Genomic DNA, 17,431 nt, shown 5'->3' on the forward strand with positions numbered 1-17,431 from the left:
GATGGCCGCAGCCCACTGAGATTGGGTTCTAGATATTCCAGAGCATCGCTTAAAATGAACGGAAGAGGGGCGCCTGGGTGGCCAGTCGGTTGAGCGTCCGACTTCGGCTCAGGTCACGATCTCGCGGTTCGTGAGTTCGAGCCCCGCGTCGGGCTCTGGGCTGATGGCTCAGAGCCTGGAGCCTGCTTCGGACTCTGTGTCTCCCTCTCTCTCTGCCCCTCCCCCGTTCATGCTCTGTCTCTCTCTGTCCCAAAAATAAATAAACGTTAAAAAAAAAAAATGAACATAAGAAAGGCACAAACCATATATGGACTTGGGGTCCCTAGGTAGTCCTGCTGAGAGCTGGATGCTGGACCCCTGGGCACAGGGCCTCCCCTTCAGCTCGACTCTGCAGCTGTGGCTTTGCAACGCCTTACACTGGGGATAGTTCCCAAAGGCAGGGATAGCTAGTCCCCAGAAGCTGTGATTCCAGGGAGCCAGTGACGGCAGCCCGCTGGCTCCTCATGCTGACACCTGGAATGATCTTTTCAGGGCTCCTTCCCTTGGCTTCACCTTGGGGCCCAGTTAAAGTTCAATGTCACAGGGTGCAAGGAGATGAGCCTATACTATACCTTGGGGAGCTTCTGGCCCTCTGGGTGATGGGCATTTCTTTTCCAAAGATTTCTACTTTTTCTCTGCTGGCTTCTGTCCAGTTCCCACTGCAGTGGAGGCCCTTGAAGACCCAGAGCAATAACACAAATCTGGGGGTGCCTGGGTGGCTCAGTTGGTCAAGCATCTGGCTTCAGCTCAGATCATGGTCTCACAGCTTGTGGGTTCCAGCCCCATGTTGGGCTCTGTGCTGACAGTTTGGAGCCTGGAGCCTGCCTCGGATTCTGTGTCTCCCTCTCTCTGCCCCTCCTCCGCTCACGAGCTGTCGCTTTCTCCTTCAAAAACAAATAGACATTAAAAAAATTGTTTTAAAGTAACACAGATGCTGAGATCCAGGGCTGCCCCAGGCCCAGGGAACATAGAGCCCTCCCTCAGTGGCAGGTAGTGGGGGGTGGGGGCGGGTGGCCAACAGAGTTTCAGGGACCAACCGCCATCTGCAGCATCCTGGGCTTCTCAAGGGAGAGCCATGGGCTTCCAGATGACCAGCCGCCTGAAGCAAGGCCCTCCTGTAGAGTGGAAAAGGGGGAGCCCAAAGATCTCTTAGATTCTGTCTAATTCTCAAGTCTGCGTGGTGACTCTGGGTCCCTCCAAGACCCCAGCTGTCCCTCTGGTGCCTGTTGAGCAGCTTCCGAAGTCCTACTTCGAGCTGTCCCTCCCACAAAAGTCTAAGTAACTGGGGAGGAGGTGGTACCTAGAGGAAAGGCTGGGGAGGCTCCACAGGCAGCTGCAGGGCCACAAGGAGCCACCAGACACTGCTGTGAGGACAACAGTTCTGCCACAGCCCCCATCGCCTGGCAGTCAGTGACCATGGGCGCTGAGAATGACCACATGGACGAGATGTCCTGGGAGCCAGGAACCTTGGGGCCAGGCTGCAGCGCAGGTCTGAGAGGGGTCTTGGCTCTGCTCCTGGGGGTCAGCACTGAGCTCGGCACCAGCCGGCAGCGGGGGTGTGTAAGGATTCCAGAAGCCTGGGGAGCACAGGCACCCCAGCTGGCCTCCTCCACAGGTGGTGACCCTCTCAGTGGCTGCTTCATCTGGTCCAACGTCATCTTGCTGACTTGGCAACTGTCATTGCTTCTGTGGCTCATGCCACTTCCAGCCACTAGTCCAATTTTTCCTCATGGCTTCTGCTGCCTCATGGAGTCTTCTTTCTGCCTTCTCGCCCTTTCTCTGCTCCTGGCAGTCAACTCTCTCTGTATAACTCACAGTTGGGTGTGGAGCTTTCATCCAAGGCCATGGTATGTCATAAATTAGCTGCCTTGTGCCCAGGCAGCCTCGTCAACACCATTCAGTGGTGGCCCCGTGGGAGAGTCACGGGGTCACTTTGCTCAGAAGAGTATGTGTATGGCAGGCACATGGTGGCCACTCTGGAAGGTCTGGGAGCTGGCAGGGTCTTGGCATGACCCAGGGTGGGCCTGGGCTCTTCCTCTGAGGGTCCCATTGTCCTGGAGACCAGAGCTCCAGCCTCACTGGAGACTCTTAGGGGAATGACTCTCCAGGAGGCGAGGGCAGCTGAGTCCCTGGCCATCCCCCAGGAACACAGGGATGAATGTGACATGGCCTGGCCCTCCAGGAGCTCGGACTCTAGAGTCTAGAGGACTCTAGGGTGATTAGACCCAAACATACAAGCCTCAACAAAAGGTGAAATGGAGCAGACCCTCAGGGGCTGGGAGCCTAGAGCAGAGCTGTGTGGGGTCAGCTAGGGGACAAAACAGGAAGGCTTCTGGGATGGGACATCAGGCTGGCAGGGCGAGAGGTGCAAGTGCAGAGATGGGGAGAACATGCCAGTGGGAAGAGAGTAAGTTTGGAAAAGCAAGTTGGAGCTAGATCACAGCGAGTTCTGGCGCACAGGCCTGGGGTTTGTCCTTTCCCTGGGGCCGTGAGAACCCAAGAAGGGTAATGAACAAGGTATTTGGCCATGGAGGTCTGAGCCTCACTGTGGCCGGCCTGGCTTTGTGCCCTGGCTGCCTGGAGAAGGCTGGGAGGCTTCTGTCCAGGAGGTCAGACTCAAGGCCACGTCAGTGGTGCAGGTAACGGACAACAGGCAGCAGTGCTGAGATGCCATTGGCTATCTTTTTTTTTGTCTTTCCAAGATTTTATTTAAATTCAAGTTAGTTAACATGCAGTGTAGCATTGGTTTCAGAAGTAGAATTAAGTGATTCATCACTTACACATAACACCCAGTGCTTACCCCAGCAAGTGCCCTCCTTAATGCCCATCACCCATCTAGCCCGTCCCCCCACCCACCTCCGGCCCACAACCCTCAGTTTGTTTTCTGTAGTTAAGGGTCTCTTATGGTTTGCCTCCCTCTCCGTTTTTATCTTATAAAAATTTTCCTTCCCTCTTCCCCTATGGTCATCTGTTGTGTTTCTTAAATTCCACATATGAGTGAAATCATACAATATTTGTCTTTCTCTAATACATTCTAGTTCCATCCACGTTGTTGCAAATGGCAAGATTTCATTCTTTTTGATGGCTGACTAACTAACGTTGCCATTGACTTTCGTTGTGACTCCACACCATCACCCCTACTTGGGGAGCCCCGGACCCATGTGCCAACACACAGCTTGTGTTTTTTCCAGGAGCCTCCATGTCCCAACACTGTTGACAGTCCCCATGGCCCCCTTGGTACAGGCAGATCTAGGGCCTCTTACTCCACCCACGCCCCAGGTTCCCAGAGGAGGCCCCCCTCCCGCTCCTCCCATCCTACACTGCAGGTCACTGACCCCACTTGGAAAACACCAGCCTCACCATATAAGGAGCTCAGGCCAGACCTGCGTGCTCAGCGATGGCATCTGCTTGGTGGCCCTGCCTCATCTTGGCCCTGCTCTCTGGCTTGGCGGCCTCTGGCTTCCCAAGGAGCCCCTCCCGGCCACTGGGGGTAAGTCTGCCCCCTCTTCACCATCTGGGCTTGTCACATGGGCAGAGGCAACAGGATGGATGGTCCTCTATGTGGGGCAAGGAGGAGGCAGAAGGCTAGGCAGTGAGCTACAGAGGACAGAGCTAGGTGTTGGGCTCTTAAATCTCCCTGGGCCTCTGTTTCCCCACCTGTTAAATGGGCGATGCACCAGGAACCGCTCAGCTCACTGAGGGGCTGTGCAGGTCCATATCTGAGACAAGGGCAGAGGACTCCAGAAAGGGCTGAGCTGAGCCTTGTGGGGTACACCTCTAGTGGGGGTGCTCTCAGGGGAGGCCTCAGGGGCTTCGGGCCCGGAGCAAGGCAGAGTGGTCAGGGTATGTGAGGCAGGAAGAGAGCTGGTTTAGTTCTCCCAGCCCTGCTCCTCTGTGAAACCTGGAGACCTTCCCTCTCTGAACCTCAGTTTCCATAATCTACTCAGAGCCCTTCCTACTCTGAAGTAGCTCTGGGTAGGCCCTATGTCCAGAGGCCCCTCAAGGGGGGTGTGTGTGGGGGGGTCACTGCTGAACCCTGGCCTCAGCCCAGAGCCTGCTCCCAGGCCATGGTGGCCTTGGCCTTGGCTTGATCCCTGTGTTTGTCTTTGTTTTTGCAGAAACGGAGCCTCCCGGAAGGGGTGAGAACTTTCACCAGGGATGGGGTGGGGTGAGTCAGGGCAGGATGGAGCTGGCTGCCCAATAGTAGAAGGGGTGGGCCATAATGGCAGGTCCCTGACACTGGACAAACAGCCCACAGCCCCCTGCCCTGTCAAGACCCCCATGCGACTCAAAACCCCTGGGAGAGAGTGCCACAGAACCGTGCTCTCAGATCTCTCTGGATACGGCGCAGGACTGCTCTTCCACCAGCCCCTCCTTCCACAAACACTTACCCAGCACTCACTGGTACCAGGGCCTGTGCGCAGGGCTGAGGACACACATCCTCATGAAGCATCTTTATATCCTACCAGATGTCTCCCTCGGCCTTCCCTCAGTCCACCGTCTGCATTGGAGAGAAGGTGCTGGGGGCATGAAGGTCATCCCCACACACTCCCCTTGTTTGGGGACAGAACTGGGCAATTACCAAAGGAGAGGAGGAGGGCGGGGTGTGTGAGACTGTGATTTCTTTCCAAGTGGAGGTGAGCGGGAGGAGCTAGGGTGATCTAGGGCCAGAGACTTGGTGTGGCTGGAGCACAGATGATCAGAGAGGCAGGACCTGCCTGGGGGACCTCAGAGCCATGGGGAAAACCGTCCTGAGGGTGATGGGGAGTGGCAGATTTAGGTTTTTATAAGATCTCCCTGCTACAGCTGGCTACATGTTATGTAAACAGACCCAGGGTTAAGGATGTGGAACAGGGCCCTCTCCCTCTCCCCCTTTCCCCTCCCCCTCCGCTTGGCACCAACACAGGCAATACCACCCAGCATGAAGTTCCTTCTCATGGTGTAAAACCCCTCCCCCAGGGGCTTCTTGGTGCTGAGCTCTAAGGTGGGCTGAGCTAAGGGGCCTGTGAGGCCAGTGAACAGGGAGAGGCAAAGGTTGAATCAGACAAGCATCCCGCCCAACAAGGAGCCCCTGGTCTCCGAGGGGGAGAGAGGTGCTCAGAAAGGCCAGAGAATTCCAGAACCGGGGTAGACAACTGAACACGAAGGTGGAAGATGCTGCCCAGGCTCCAGACACGGTGACTGGGAAACTGGAGGGGCCACTTACCAGGCAGGGGCTCTGGGCTGTGCGGACGGAGCCTGGAAGGGGAGCAGCCAGGTTGAAGGTCTGGTTTCCCAGAGGCAGATCACCACCCCCTCCTGCAGGTCGTCAACGGCATCGAGGTCTACAGCACCAAGATCAGCTGCAAGGTCACCTCCCGCTTTGCTCACAATGTTGTCACCACGAGGGCTGTCAACCGTGCAGACACCGCCAAGGAGGTGTCCTTTGACGTGGAGCTGCCCAAGACGGCCTTCATCACCAACTTCACCTTGTGGGTGTCACCACGGCTGCTGGCTCCAGCGGGGGAGGGGAGTCTGGCTCAGCTTGAGCCCCCAACTCTCCTTTCTTACAGGACCATCGACGGTGTTACCTACCCTGGGAATGTCAAGGAGAAGGAAGTCGCCAAGAAGCAGTATGAAAAGGCTGTGTCCCAGGGCAAGACAGCCGGCTTGGTCAAGTAAGTATGGACCCCCTAGCACTTAGGGAAGAACATGTGGGCTACAAGGGCTCTCAGAGATGCAGACAACAACAGCAACGGCCATTATAATTATTAGTTATTATTTCATTATTATAGCAAAAGTTGCCCGTAATTTTTACATTACCCCACTTTGAAGTGGAGGTAAGCAAGGCTCAGAGAGGGTAGGGTCTCTCCTGAGGGGCTGAGATTGAAACTGAGGGCCCGAGGGCCCAAGAAGGTCTGCAGGGCAGTCATTGTCTGGCACCCGCATTCAGGGCCTCGGGGAGGAAGCTGGAGAAATTCACAGTCTCAGTCAACGTGGCAGCGGGCAGCAAAGTCACGTTTGAGCTAACCTACGAGGAGCTGCTGAAAAGGCACAAAGGCAAATACGAGATGTACCTTAAGGTCCAGCCCAAGCAACTGGTCAAGCACTTTGAGGTAATCAACCACCCCTGCAGCCTCTGCTGAACCTGCAAGGGTGCAGGGGCAGGGAAGGGCCCTGGGGCAGTGCCCAGAGCAGGTCAAGAATGCAGAAGTCGGCCCCACCATGGCTGAGGAGCATAGGAGCTGAAAGCCAAAGGGAAATGCTTCAGTGGTAGCATGGAGGCCAATATGGCGGGTGATGGAAGAGCCTTGGGGTCACGGACCCGTCCACAGCTCTTGAAGCCATTTTCTTGGTGGGAGACACCAGGCTTAGTCATCATGAGTTGTCTGGAAGTTGTCCCTGTGCCCTCACCCACCATCTCAGTCCCCTTGGCCTTGTCCTGGAGTTCGGCCTCTGCACTGTCACTGAGTGACCCCTCCTTACTCTTGCCTTTTCCAGATCGAGGCAGACATCTTCGAGCCCCAGGGCATCAGCACGTTGGATGCTGAGGCCTCATTCATCACCAATGACCTCCTGGGCAGCGCCCTCACCAAGTCCTTCTCAGGGAGGAAGGTGGTGTAGATGCCTCTCAGGCCTGGGAGGGGGGCAGGGGCAGGAACCCTGAAACCAACAGGACAAGTGTGAACCCTGGGGCTTGGCTGAAGCAAGTGTGTGTGTGAGAGGGGAAGGGGGAAATATCCACAGCCATTTCCTTTCTCCTGGGGCACCCCAGTCAGGAGTGAGGCTGCTGGAGGCAGGGGCTGCCAGCTGTCGATGATCTGCCAGAAGAACTGGGGTCTCATCTGTACTGCGGGGACAGAGTGACCATTTATAAGGCCAGATCCTGTTCTGCCTTGGGAAGTGGACAGGGCAGGTGACTGGCCATTTTACAGATAAGGACACTGAGGCCAGGGGGAGTCATTTAGGCCTACTGATGCCACGCTGAAGGGTGACAGACGAAAGGGATTCTCTTGGTGTAGGTGGTTGGCTCCAGTTCCCGAGGCCCCCAGCTATCCCAGGGGCCTTGTTTGTTGTGGGCAGTGAATGAATAAAGTTTACATGAATAGCAAACCTTAGTCATTCGGGACTTCCAAGTCAAAGCGAGAGGAGCACAGCTCAGAGGGCTCCTGGCTGTTGCAAGGCTGTGCTTTTGCCTTGGGCCCCCGCCCTCTCCCTGCCCCCTTCATTCCCATCCCCCTCTTCTTGCCACCAATACACGCAATACCACCCAACACAAAGTTCCTTCTCATGGTGCAAAACCCCTCCCTGAGTGGCTTCTCGGTGCTGAGCCCCAAAGTAGGCTGAGCCAAGGAGCCTGTGGGGCCCAGCGAACAGGGACAGGCAAAGGCTGAACCAGACAAGGAGCCCCTGGTCTCTGAGGGGGAGAGAGGTGCTCAGAAAGGCCAGAGCTTGCCAGATGGTGGCAGGACTGCCCAGGCGCCTATCTGTGGGCTCCTCCTGTGGGGGCTTGGCCTCACTCCCCAGGAGAGAGCACAGTCGACAGGCCCTGGCCACGCTGAGCGAGGCCCTCCATCACCTCTCCCAGGGCCGTGTGTCCTTCAAGCCCAGCATGGACCAACAGCGTTCGTGCCCAACCTGTACAGACTCCCTCCTCAACGGAGATTTCATCATCACCTACGACGTGAACAGAGAGTCTCCAGCCAACGTACAGGTACCTGCCAACTGGCTTTGCCGGGCTGGTTGATTCTCCATCACCCTGATGGGATGAGAACAGGTACGGGAGGGGCTGCAGTTGCCTCTCGTCCCCAGACCCTGGTGCTCGGCCCAAGGCCGGATTTCCTGCACAGCCTGGGTATGGAGGACGGTCCAGAGCCTTTGTGTGGCACCCCACAGTGGGTGGGAAAGAATGGCTTTTTCTGGAGCTGGTAAATGTCTGGCTTCTATTTGCAAGAGTTGCTAAAAGCACTTGCCTGCAGTCTCTCTCTCTCCCCTTTCCAGATAGTCAATGGCTACTTTGTGCACTTCTTTGCACCTCAAGGCCTTCCCGTGGTGCCTAAAAATGTGGTCTTCGTGATTGACATCAGTGGCTCCATGCACGGTCGGAAAATGGAGCAGGTGCGCTTCTCACTGCGACTGGGGGTGACGTGTGGCAGGGAGACACATTTATTTGTAAGTGGACAAAGCTGATATTCCCAGTGAAAGAGGAAGAAGGGAGACAGGATCAAAAAAAAAAAAGCATCTGCCCCCTTTGGCTGCAGAGTGCAGGCCCCAGTGCCAGCCACACGGGAGACAGCTGGCCGTCTGCTGCTCGTTCCCAGCTTCTTGTCTGCGTGCCCTTCTCTTTCCCAGACAAAGGATGCCCTCCTCAAGATCCTGGAGGATGTGAAAGAGGATGACTACCTGAATTTCATCCTGTTCAGTGGGGATGTGACCACCTGGAAAGATACCCTAGTTCAAGCCACTCCTGAGAACATCGAGGAGGCCAGGACATTTGTGAAGAACATTGATGATCAAGGAAGTATGAGCGGAGGGAAGAACAGACACATCCTGTCACTCCCCTTGGCCCGAGCAGTCTGCCTCTCCTGTGCCTTGGGACAGAGCCTCTGCTGGTCTAGGCCCTGCAGACCTCAGCTGGGGGTAGAGGTGGGATAGGGGGCAGCTCAGGCTTCTTATTAGGGTGTCTTCTTTGCAGTCTAGGGGAGCCCACTCTTCCTTTCTCTAATCCTTGATCCCGGAGCCCCACTGGTCCCGGCAAGATAACGCCACAGAGAACCCTTATCCTGGGCCGCTCCTTAGGGAAAATGACAAACGACGCCGACACTGCTCCCCTCTCCTCCCAGTGAGCATGCCTGGCAGCCCCTCTGATAGCTTTCCAAACTGCTTTTACAATCACCTTCCGGCAGCCCCGACAGGCTGGTCCTTTGGTCCCCAATGAAAGAGTAAGTCATTCATTCATCACTCGCCGATTCACTCGGTCAATACCTACTGAGTACCAGGGCGCCTTGGCTAACAGGGTCCTTGGGCCCAAGAGCGGGGCCTGCTGCCCTCTCCTCCTCCACCCCGGTACTGAGAACACCCTCCCACGGTTCTGTCTGTCTGTGTGCCAGTGACCAACATCAACGATGGGCTGTTGAGGGGCATCAGCATGCTGAACAAGGCCCGGGAAGAACACAGTGTCCCAGAGAGGAGCACCTCCATCGTCATCATGCTGACCGACGGGGACCCCAATGTCGGTGAGGCAGGCGGGTGTGGCTCTGAACCAAAGCCAGTGTGCTGTAGCCACTGGGCTGCAAGATCTTGGGCGGCTCTCCCCAGGGTCCCTCATGGTCTGTGAGCCCTGCAAGGGCACGTGTCCCCCTGCCAAAGACCGCCCCATCTCCCCCCCCCACCCCCCACCAGCTCTGCTGATGCAGGTGTCAGACAGCTCCAGACAGAGCTGATCCAGCTAGTTGCTGGGGCTGGGGCTGGGGCTGGGGTGTGAACACCCCTTTCTCCTGCAGGTGAAAGCAGACCTGAAAAAATCCAAGAAAATGTACGCAACGCCATTGGGGGCAAGTTCCCCTTGTATAACCTGGGTTTTGGCAACAATCTGAACTATAACTTCCTGGAGAGCATGGCTCTGGAGAACCATGGGCTGGCCCGACGCATTTATGAGGATTCCGATGCCAACTTGCAGTTGCAGGTATGCCTTGTCTTGCATACCTCCAGGAATGAGGAGCTCATTACTTCCTCAGACAGCTGTTCCATCGAATGACAATTTCACTCTCTAGGAAGAGCCTCTTGGGCTGACATCTACCTCTAGCTCCCTCTTATCCATCAGTGGTGGTTGATTTTGTCCTCAGGCTACACACAACAGACCTGCTTCCTCCACAGGATTGCCAGATCAAATACAGGGCACTTGGCCAAATATGAACAATTTTTTAGTGTAAGCACGAGCCCAAATATTGCAGAGCGCGCTGTGTTAGTTTGCCAGGACTGCTCTAACAAAGTACCACATGCTGGGGGTGGAGTGGGGGGCAGGCAGTGGGCTTCAACAACAGAAATTGTTGCCTCACGGTTCTGGGGGCCAGAAGCCCAATCAACCCCGTCTGCCGGGCCGTTTCCTTCTGAGGGCTGTGGGGGAAGGGTCTGTTCCGGGCCTCTCTCCTTGGCCTGTGGATGGCCACCTTCTCCCCGTCTCTTCCCATCATCTTCCCTGTGTGCCTGTCTGTCTCTGGGTCCAAATTGCCCCCTTTTCATAAGGACACCAGATATACTGTTTGGGACCCACCCCAGAGGCCTCATTTTAACTTGATCACCTCTGTAACCACCCTCATCCCCAAAACAGATATGTCTTGAGAGAGTGGGGGTAAAGACTTTAACATGTATTTTGGGGGCACACAATTCATCCCATAACAGACAAACTTAGACTAAAAATTAGTGTGCTATTTACCTGACATTCAAATTCAACTGCATGTCCTGTACTTTCATTTGCTAACTTCAGCAGCCCCATTCCTCCCCAGTGCAGGAGACAGTGCCTGAACCGGTGCAGAGGAAGCCCCACCCCATGCCTCCGTGCCTCTGCCTTCTCCCTCTTGATCTCTGTGCTCCTGCGCCTTGTCACCTCCTCTGGTCGGCCTCTCCTCCTTTCCTTTTCTCTTTCTTGCTTTCATTCCAGCAAACATTTCTCGAGCACTTTCTATATTCCCCAGAACTCTGTCCTTACCTTTCTATTCTTCCCAGGCTCTACCTGAAGGGGGGAGGGCAGGGAAGGCTCCCACAAACTGAAGGACACGATCAGGGCCACGAGGAAGTGAAGATCAGGACCTAAGATGGGCACAGCCTGGGGGACTCAATGCCTAGGGAGGCACCAGTGGGCACCTGTTCACCCTGTCCTCTCCAGATCTGCCCTGTGGCCTGAGATGACCAGGTCCCCCTTTTGGACTCCAGGGCTTCTATGAGGAGGTGGCCAACCCGCTGCTGACAGGTGTGGAGGTAGAGTACCCCGAGAACGCCATCCAGGACCTCACCCAGAGCGCTTACCAACACTTCTACGATGGCTCTGAGATTGTGGTGGCTGGGCGCCTGCTGGACGAGGACATGAACAACTTTAAGGCGGATGTAAAGGGCCACGGGGTGAGCTGAGCCAGGGCCGGAAGGTGTGCTGTGGATGGGGGATCGGCACCCATGGGGCTTGGCCCCCTGCCTGAGGGTCCAGCGGTGGCGACCCCAAGCTGGGTCCAGGCCTCCTGCCCTCCAGCCTCTGGCCTCCTCTCACCCCCACCTCAGGCCATCAATGATCTGACCTTCACAGAGGAGGTGGACATGAAGGAGATGGAAAAGGCCCTGAAGGAGCAGGATTACATTTTTGGGAACTACATAGAGCGGCTCTGGGCCTACCTCACCATTGAGCAGCTGCTGGAGAAACGGTGATCCTAGCGACCCCTCACACAGCCAGGCCCCACACCTGGGCCTCCCACACTGCCCCACCACCTACCTGCGCTTGCCCCTGTGCTGGCTTCGCTCTGGGGGAGCCCAAGAGGAGGAAGACTCAGCCACACCCCAGGGCCCTGCCACACGCCCTGCCAGCTGCCTTCCCCTCTTCTCAGCCCAGCCCCAAAGAATGTTTTCCCGGGGGCAGAGCCCAGCCTGACATCGGGGGCTCAAGCAGCATCCTGGGAGCACCTTGGGGACAGGGGCGGGCCTTGGCACCCTGTACCCCACACCCCTCATGGGCCCATAATGCGGTGAGGCTGAGCACAACTGAAGGCTTGGGTCCTTGCCCGCAGCCCCCAGAAGGCAGAGCTTGGGCCTATTTGAGAGTGCCACGTCAGCCTTCCCTGAGGTGGGATAAGCCTCCAACGCCCCTGGTGCAGGGTCTGGCACATGCTGAGTGCTCAGGGCATGGACATTATCATGAGTGATTGTTGGGATGCCATTTCGAGCCCCTTGTATCTTATAGTGGGGAAACTGAGGCCCAGCCTCAGACACAGCCTGTCCATCTGTCCCAGGGAGCTGGTGAACCAGTCTTTTTCTGAGAGCTAGTGGGTTCTACCCTGGGGAAAGGCGTTCCCAGGCTGCCTCTGGGGCTCTAGGCCTGGTTCTGGGAGTCACAGCAGAGGAGGCCAAGCAGGGAAAGGCTCTTTGACTGACACTCCCACCCCTCCCCACAGCAAGAATGCCCATGGTGAGGAGAAGGAGAACCTCACAGCCCAGGCCCTGGACCTGTCCCTCAAGTACCACTTTGTGACTCCACTGACCTCCATGGTGGTGACCAAGCCTGAGGACAATGAGGACCAGACAGCCATTGCTGACAAGCCTGGAGAAGGTGAGCATGGAGAGTGGAGGCCAGACTTCGAAAGCCTTCCAGGCCACTGGGGTCTTGGGTGCCCCGAAGAGGAGTGAGCCAGGCTGGTGAGACCCAGACTTGCTGAAGAGGGGCAGGTCCAGGGGGCATAGAGGGAGATGCGGCCAAGGGCTGAGGAGGGTGTTGTGGAGCGGGTGAATCCATCAGCATGGACAGTGGGTAGGGGGTGAATAGGAGCCTCTGGGTCTCCAAAGGGTTGTGAGTCATGGGACACCTCGACCAGGGTCACTTCAAGGAAAGGGACTTGGCTGCAGCATGGAAGGGCTCAGTCAGACAGGGAGAAGCACTTCCAGCTTGAAAGTTAGTCCCAGAGCATGTGCCTGGGAATTGTGAGAGGAAAAGGCCTTGAGGCCTTGGACCAGGCCTGCTCAACCAGACTCTAAGAGGGGACTCCTAAGTGCTCCTGTACTTGGGCGTGGGGAGCAGAGAGGTGGCATGGGGCGGCACAGGAGGCAAAGAGCTGGTCCGGGCCAGGCCTCTGGCCTCTAGGAGCCCCTGGCTTCAGGAGACACACAGTGGTGGGGGGGTCTGTTGTTGGCTGGGAAGCCCACAGCCTGGAGGTGGGACAGGCAGCCAGTTGATGGCATTGATGCCGACACCAGGAGTCTGTGGCTCCTAACACATTTCTCCTCCTCCTCCCACACAGGGCCTGCAGATACAGAAGGTGAGCTTCAGCCAGCAGTTGGGCAGGTGTCCCAGGAGGGGGACAAGAGAGAACCAAGGAGGCCCTTCCAAGTGCCCAGCCCAGGGAGGGGCCCTTAGGACATCTGCGATCAGGTCCCAGCTCTGCCACCAACTCACGAGCCATCTTGGTCCAGGCTCTGCCCTCTCTGAGCCTCATCAGGTCCTTGTCAGTTGTCTGGAGGTGGCTTCCCCTTACTAATGAGGGACAATCAGTATGAGAGCATTCTGTGACCTGCAAAAATTAGCAAATTCACACATCAGACGCTGACATGCCATTAATCCCGCAGCAACCCTCCAAAGGAGTCCTCTCATGGTTCCCATTTTATAGTGAGGAAACTGAGGCATGGAGAGGCTAAGTCTATTTGTTCGAGGACTTAGTCAGCAAGTGGCCAAGCTGGGACTTCAGCCTGGGCAGCCTGGCACCTGTGCCCACTCTGGGATTCATAGCGCTCTGTGTGTCTCTCATTATCAAATTGCATCCTTGCCCCCAATAAACCCAGGACCACCAGGCAGGGGCTCCCAGCCCCTTGCAGCCTGCCCCACCTCCACCGATAGACGGTTCAATCCTAGCAGTGCATCTGGACCAGGTCATTGTTCTTCCCTCAGCACAGCCCTGTCAGATGCAGTCACTGGTGTGCACACGTGTGTGCATGAGTATGTCGGGAGGGGGGTTACTACCAAGGACAACAGACAGTTTTGAGCTTCACCCCACCCCACCTGGGGAGTGGGAGTTCGGGGTGTGGGATGGTGTCTGCTGTGAACACTATTCATGACAGGGAGGCAGACGATCTCATGGTGTATATATCAGCCACATCACAGCGCCATGACCCCGGCATAAAAATGACATCCATATTACCACCAGCCCTAGAAAGGAACTCCCTGGGCACGCTCCCATTTCTGAAGCCTACATGAGGAGTCCCATCCCAACCCTCTTGTCTACCTGGGTTGGGGCTCTACTGGAGACTGGTAGCCCCAAGCCAGGTAGAAGGCATGGGATTGGGGGAGAGGGAGCCCTCAGACCCAGCTCACGACTGGCCGGTTGCTTCCTTTTTCAGTGGCCCGCTCCATGGCTTACCTGAGTGAGTATATGGCAGCAGCCGCAGCCCCCTTACCCCCACAGGGCGTCTCCCCAGAGACTGGCCCCATGCCACATTCTCCCCCAGAGTCCTTCCTGAACCCGCTCTCTCGAACAGGCAGATGGTTGGGATCCCGAGGAAATGGGAGGCGGTTTGAGAGTATGGGGAAGAGGGAACGGGAGGCGCACGAACCAGAATCCGGATGTGGGTCCTGGCGCCTCCGCAGGCCTGCTTGTTTAGCTCAGCCTCTCCCCCCACTGTGTCCACAGCCAGCTACCAGCCTCCTCAAACGCCCTACTACTACGGTGAGTTCCCCCGCCTCCTCCTGAAGTGAGAGCCGGGCCCCAGAGCCCAGAGCCTCCTACCTGTTAGGAGTCTATCAACAGGGGCCGAGGGGTGAGGGGAGGGCGCCCCGGCACAGTAAGTGAGAGGTCCCGGGAGCCAGCCCTTTCTCTGATGTGCTCTCAGTGGATGGGGACCCCCACTTCATCATCCAAGTCCCGCAGAGAGACGACGCCATCTGCTTCAACGTTGATGAAGACCCAGGCACAGTGCTGCGCCTCATTCAGGACCCCATCACAGGTGGGGGCTGTGGGCAGGAGCCGGGGCCAGGCCCTCACTCTGGCCATAATGCACCGTGTTTATGTGCAGCTTACACCTTGTGGGGCCACAGGCTCACCAAGCCCCCGGGACCCAGTGGTGTTGGAGAGACGGTTAGGGGTGAGGGGGGCCCAGGCGAAGCCTGTGTCTGGGAAATAGTTTTGCTCTGAACACCACTCCCTGGCCCAGGCAGGGGGCAGGTCTGCAACATGGGATCTCAGCTGCCAGAGGGACCCAGGAGTGTCTAGGAACAGGGAGGTTTGGCTCTGAAGTCCTTGTCTCGTCTTGGGGATCCCACGCTGTGTGGGGTCCCTTAGCAGGTCTGGCTGGAAGAGAAGGTGCATCCTAAAAACCAGCCTGGACTCAGAAAGGTCTCACTGGCCCCTCACTACCCCATCCCTCTGGCAGGCCTCACAGTTAACGGGCAGATCATCGGCGAGAAGGGAGGCAACTCTGACTCCAAGACCAGAAAGACTTACTTTGGCAAGCTGGGCATTGCCAGTGCTCACATGGACTTCCGGATGGAGGTGACACCGGAGAAGATCACCCTGTGGAGTGGAGCTGCACAGAGCACCTTCAGCTGGCTGGACACGGTCACAGTCACACAGGACGGGTACAGCCCCACTCCTGGGTCTCAGAGGTCTAAGGAGCCTCTCTGAGGGATGTGGACAAATCCCAGAATGGAAGACCCACGGGGGTTACAGGAGAGACTGGTGGCCTCAGAGTTCAGCCCTTTTGCCCAGGGAAGGGTGACCACGATGGCCCCAGCCAGAATTGGTAGCTGGACACTTCAGAGGACTGATCTTTATTTATTTATTTATTTATTTATTTATTTATTTATTTACTGAGAGAGAGAGAGAGAGAGAGGGAGAGAGGTGAGGCACAGAGACAGGGAGAGAGGGAATTCCAAGCAGGCTCTACACTGTCAGCACAAAGCCCGACTCTGAGCTGGATCTCACAAACTGTGAGATCATGACCTGAGCCGAAATCTAGAGTCAGACGTTTAACCACCTGAGCCAGCCAGGAGCCCCCACAGGACTGATCTTGAGGGAAGGGCTGTGTGGATGTAAGCATTAGGGGGACCTGCAATCTAGTAACACACTAACCCTCAGTTTCACCTTCTCTAGCTGAACTTGTTAGCTCTCCAACTGCTCAGCCTCTCCTAGGTCTTCAAGTCACCCAGAGCCCAGTGGACAGGGCAGGGGCGTTACTCCCAGTGAAGCTCAGAGAGGGGTGGAACCTACCCCAGGTCACACAGGAAGCCAGTGGCTGAGCTGAGGATTGATCCCATGTCTCCAGACTCCGAGGACAGCCCTGTCTTCTGCTTAGGGAGGAACGAGGATCCACTTTGGAGAGGGCATAGTCAACACGCATGAGGCATCTTCTCTCCACAATCAACACACATGAGGCCTCTGAGATCGTTTCCAGAGTCTGTGTGCTCTTGGGTGTCATGTATGGAGAAGGCCCTATCGAGATACCCTTGATTCAGATGCCCAGTACGATGGTCACCACTGAGCCCCGCTTGCTGACTTCCTTCCTCTTCTCTCCTAGGCTGTCTGTGACAATCAACAGGAAAAAGAACATGGTGGTCTCCTTTGGAGACGGGGTTACTTTTGTGGTCGTCCTGCACCAGGTGTGGAAGAAGCATCCTGTCCACCAAGACTTTCTGGGCTTCTATGTGGTGGATAGTCACCGGATGTCAGCACAAACACATGGGCTGCTGGGTATGGAATATTTAAACTTCAGATTGTTCAGGAGACATGGTAGAGGTGAAAAGCCACATGAAAGACTGTCCTCGTCACCCTGGACGAGCACACAACACCCAGTCAGCCTTCGCGTCAACCCTGCAAGACTAGAGGCTGTCTTACCTATGGTGATGGTGGAGGCTGACAGTGTGCAGGGGCTGACAGTGTGAATGTTTCTGTTCCCAGGACAATTCTTCCATCCCTTTGACTTTAAAGTGTCCGACATCCACCCAGGCTCTGACCCCACAAAGCCAGACGCCACAATGGTGGTGAAGGACCATCGGCTGACAGTCACCAGGTGACGGAACTCTGACATCCTCACCCTGCCCAGTAACAAGACAGGAGGAGAGAGCCCTCTCTGCCCAGACACATTGGCCTGGCAGGCTCTTGTCTCCTGTGGGGTACCTACCCTAGTTTCCCTCTGGGGTCCTGACCTCCCCCACCCCCCACTCTAGGCCCCTCCTAATCAGGAAAAGGCCAAACTTGGCCCCCTAGAGGGAGTTAATCATTTGATCTCTTTCTTGACCAAAGGGTTCCTGGACTCACAATTGGCAACTTCAAACCCTTCTCCAGCCTTAGGACCTTGAGTGTAGCAGCCGTCTTGCCTGCCCTGTGTATATCACAGTGTGTCTTTCCTTTTTCCCAGGGGATCCCAGAAAGACTACAGGAAGGATGCCAGTGTCGGCACCAAGGTTGCCTGCTGGTTTGTCCACAACAACGGGCAAGGGCTGATTGACGGTGTCCACAGCGACTACATTGTCCCCAACCTGTTCTGAGTAGACATGCCAGCTCCTGCTGAGACAGCTGGCCCAGCTCACCTGGCCTCTGGAACAGGGACACAGCCCAGGGTCTAAGGGAGGGTTGTGACAATAAAGCCCGAGGGGACACTGCCACCAGCCATGTCTGCATGCCTCTGTAAGCCCCTGTTCAAGGGATCAGGCAGTTGGGCCCCGAGGTAG

At 56.4% G+C, this 17,431-nt stretch overlaps 1 protein-coding gene across 2 annotated transcripts; it reads left to right on the forward strand.

The window, feature by feature from the left end:
• Nucleotides 1-3,416: 3,416 nt before the first annotated feature.
• Nucleotides 3,417-17,365, forward strand: ITIH3 (inter-alpha-trypsin inhibitor heavy chain 3). 2 transcript variants are annotated; one of them, XM_081794951.1, is made up of 22 exons: nt 3,417-3,529; nt 4,158-4,178; nt 5,344-5,510; nt 5,592-5,696; nt 5,972-6,134; nt 6,520-6,633; nt 7,607-7,732; nt 8,020-8,136; nt 8,371-8,539; nt 9,129-9,254; nt 9,522-9,703; nt 10,951-11,136; nt 11,290-11,429; nt 12,174-12,328; nt 13,658-13,666; nt 14,107-14,130; nt 14,397-14,432; nt 14,596-14,709; nt 15,136-15,340; nt 16,279-16,451; nt 16,659-16,770; nt 17,119-17,365. In XM_081794951.1, the coding sequence occupies exons 1-22, from the start codon at nt 3,437-3,439 to the stop codon at nt 17,246-17,248; spliced, it is 2,667 nt and encodes an 888-aa protein (XP_081651077.1). In that variant the 5' UTR covers nt 3,417-3,436; the 3' UTR covers nt 17,249-17,365. The 2 variants fall into 2 exon arrangements, with proteins under 2 accessions (XP_081651077.1, XP_060487267.1); XM_060631284.3 differs by lacking the exon at nt 13,658-13,666 and having other exon boundaries at nt 12,174-12,370; nt 15,136-15,367.
• The last annotated feature ends 66 nt before the right edge of the window (nt 17,366-17,431 follow it).

This window comes from Panthera onca, chromosome A2 (assembly GCF_046562875.1).
Source record: "Panthera onca isolate mPanOnc1 chromosome A2, mPanOnc1 haplotype 2, whole genome shotgun sequence".
In the NCBI taxonomy this organism is placed as follows: Eukaryota; Metazoa; Chordata; class Mammalia; order Carnivora; family Felidae; genus Panthera; species Panthera onca.

Excerpts from the sequence above, each read along its gene's own strand:
- ITIH3 (XM_060631284.3), top strand. The coding sequence starts at position 3,437 with ATGGCATCTGCTTGGTGGCCCTGCCTCATCTTGGCCCTGCTCTCTGGC. Across the intron at positions 8,137-8,370 it reads ACGGTCGGAAAATGGAGCAG|ACAAAGGATGCCCTCCTCAA; the intron begins GTGCGCTTCTCA and ends TCTCTTTCCCAG. Across the intron at positions 12,371-14,106 it reads AGACTTCGAAAGCCTTCCAG|TGGCCCGCTCCATGGCTTAC; the intron begins GCCACTGGGGTC and ends TTCCTTTTTCAG.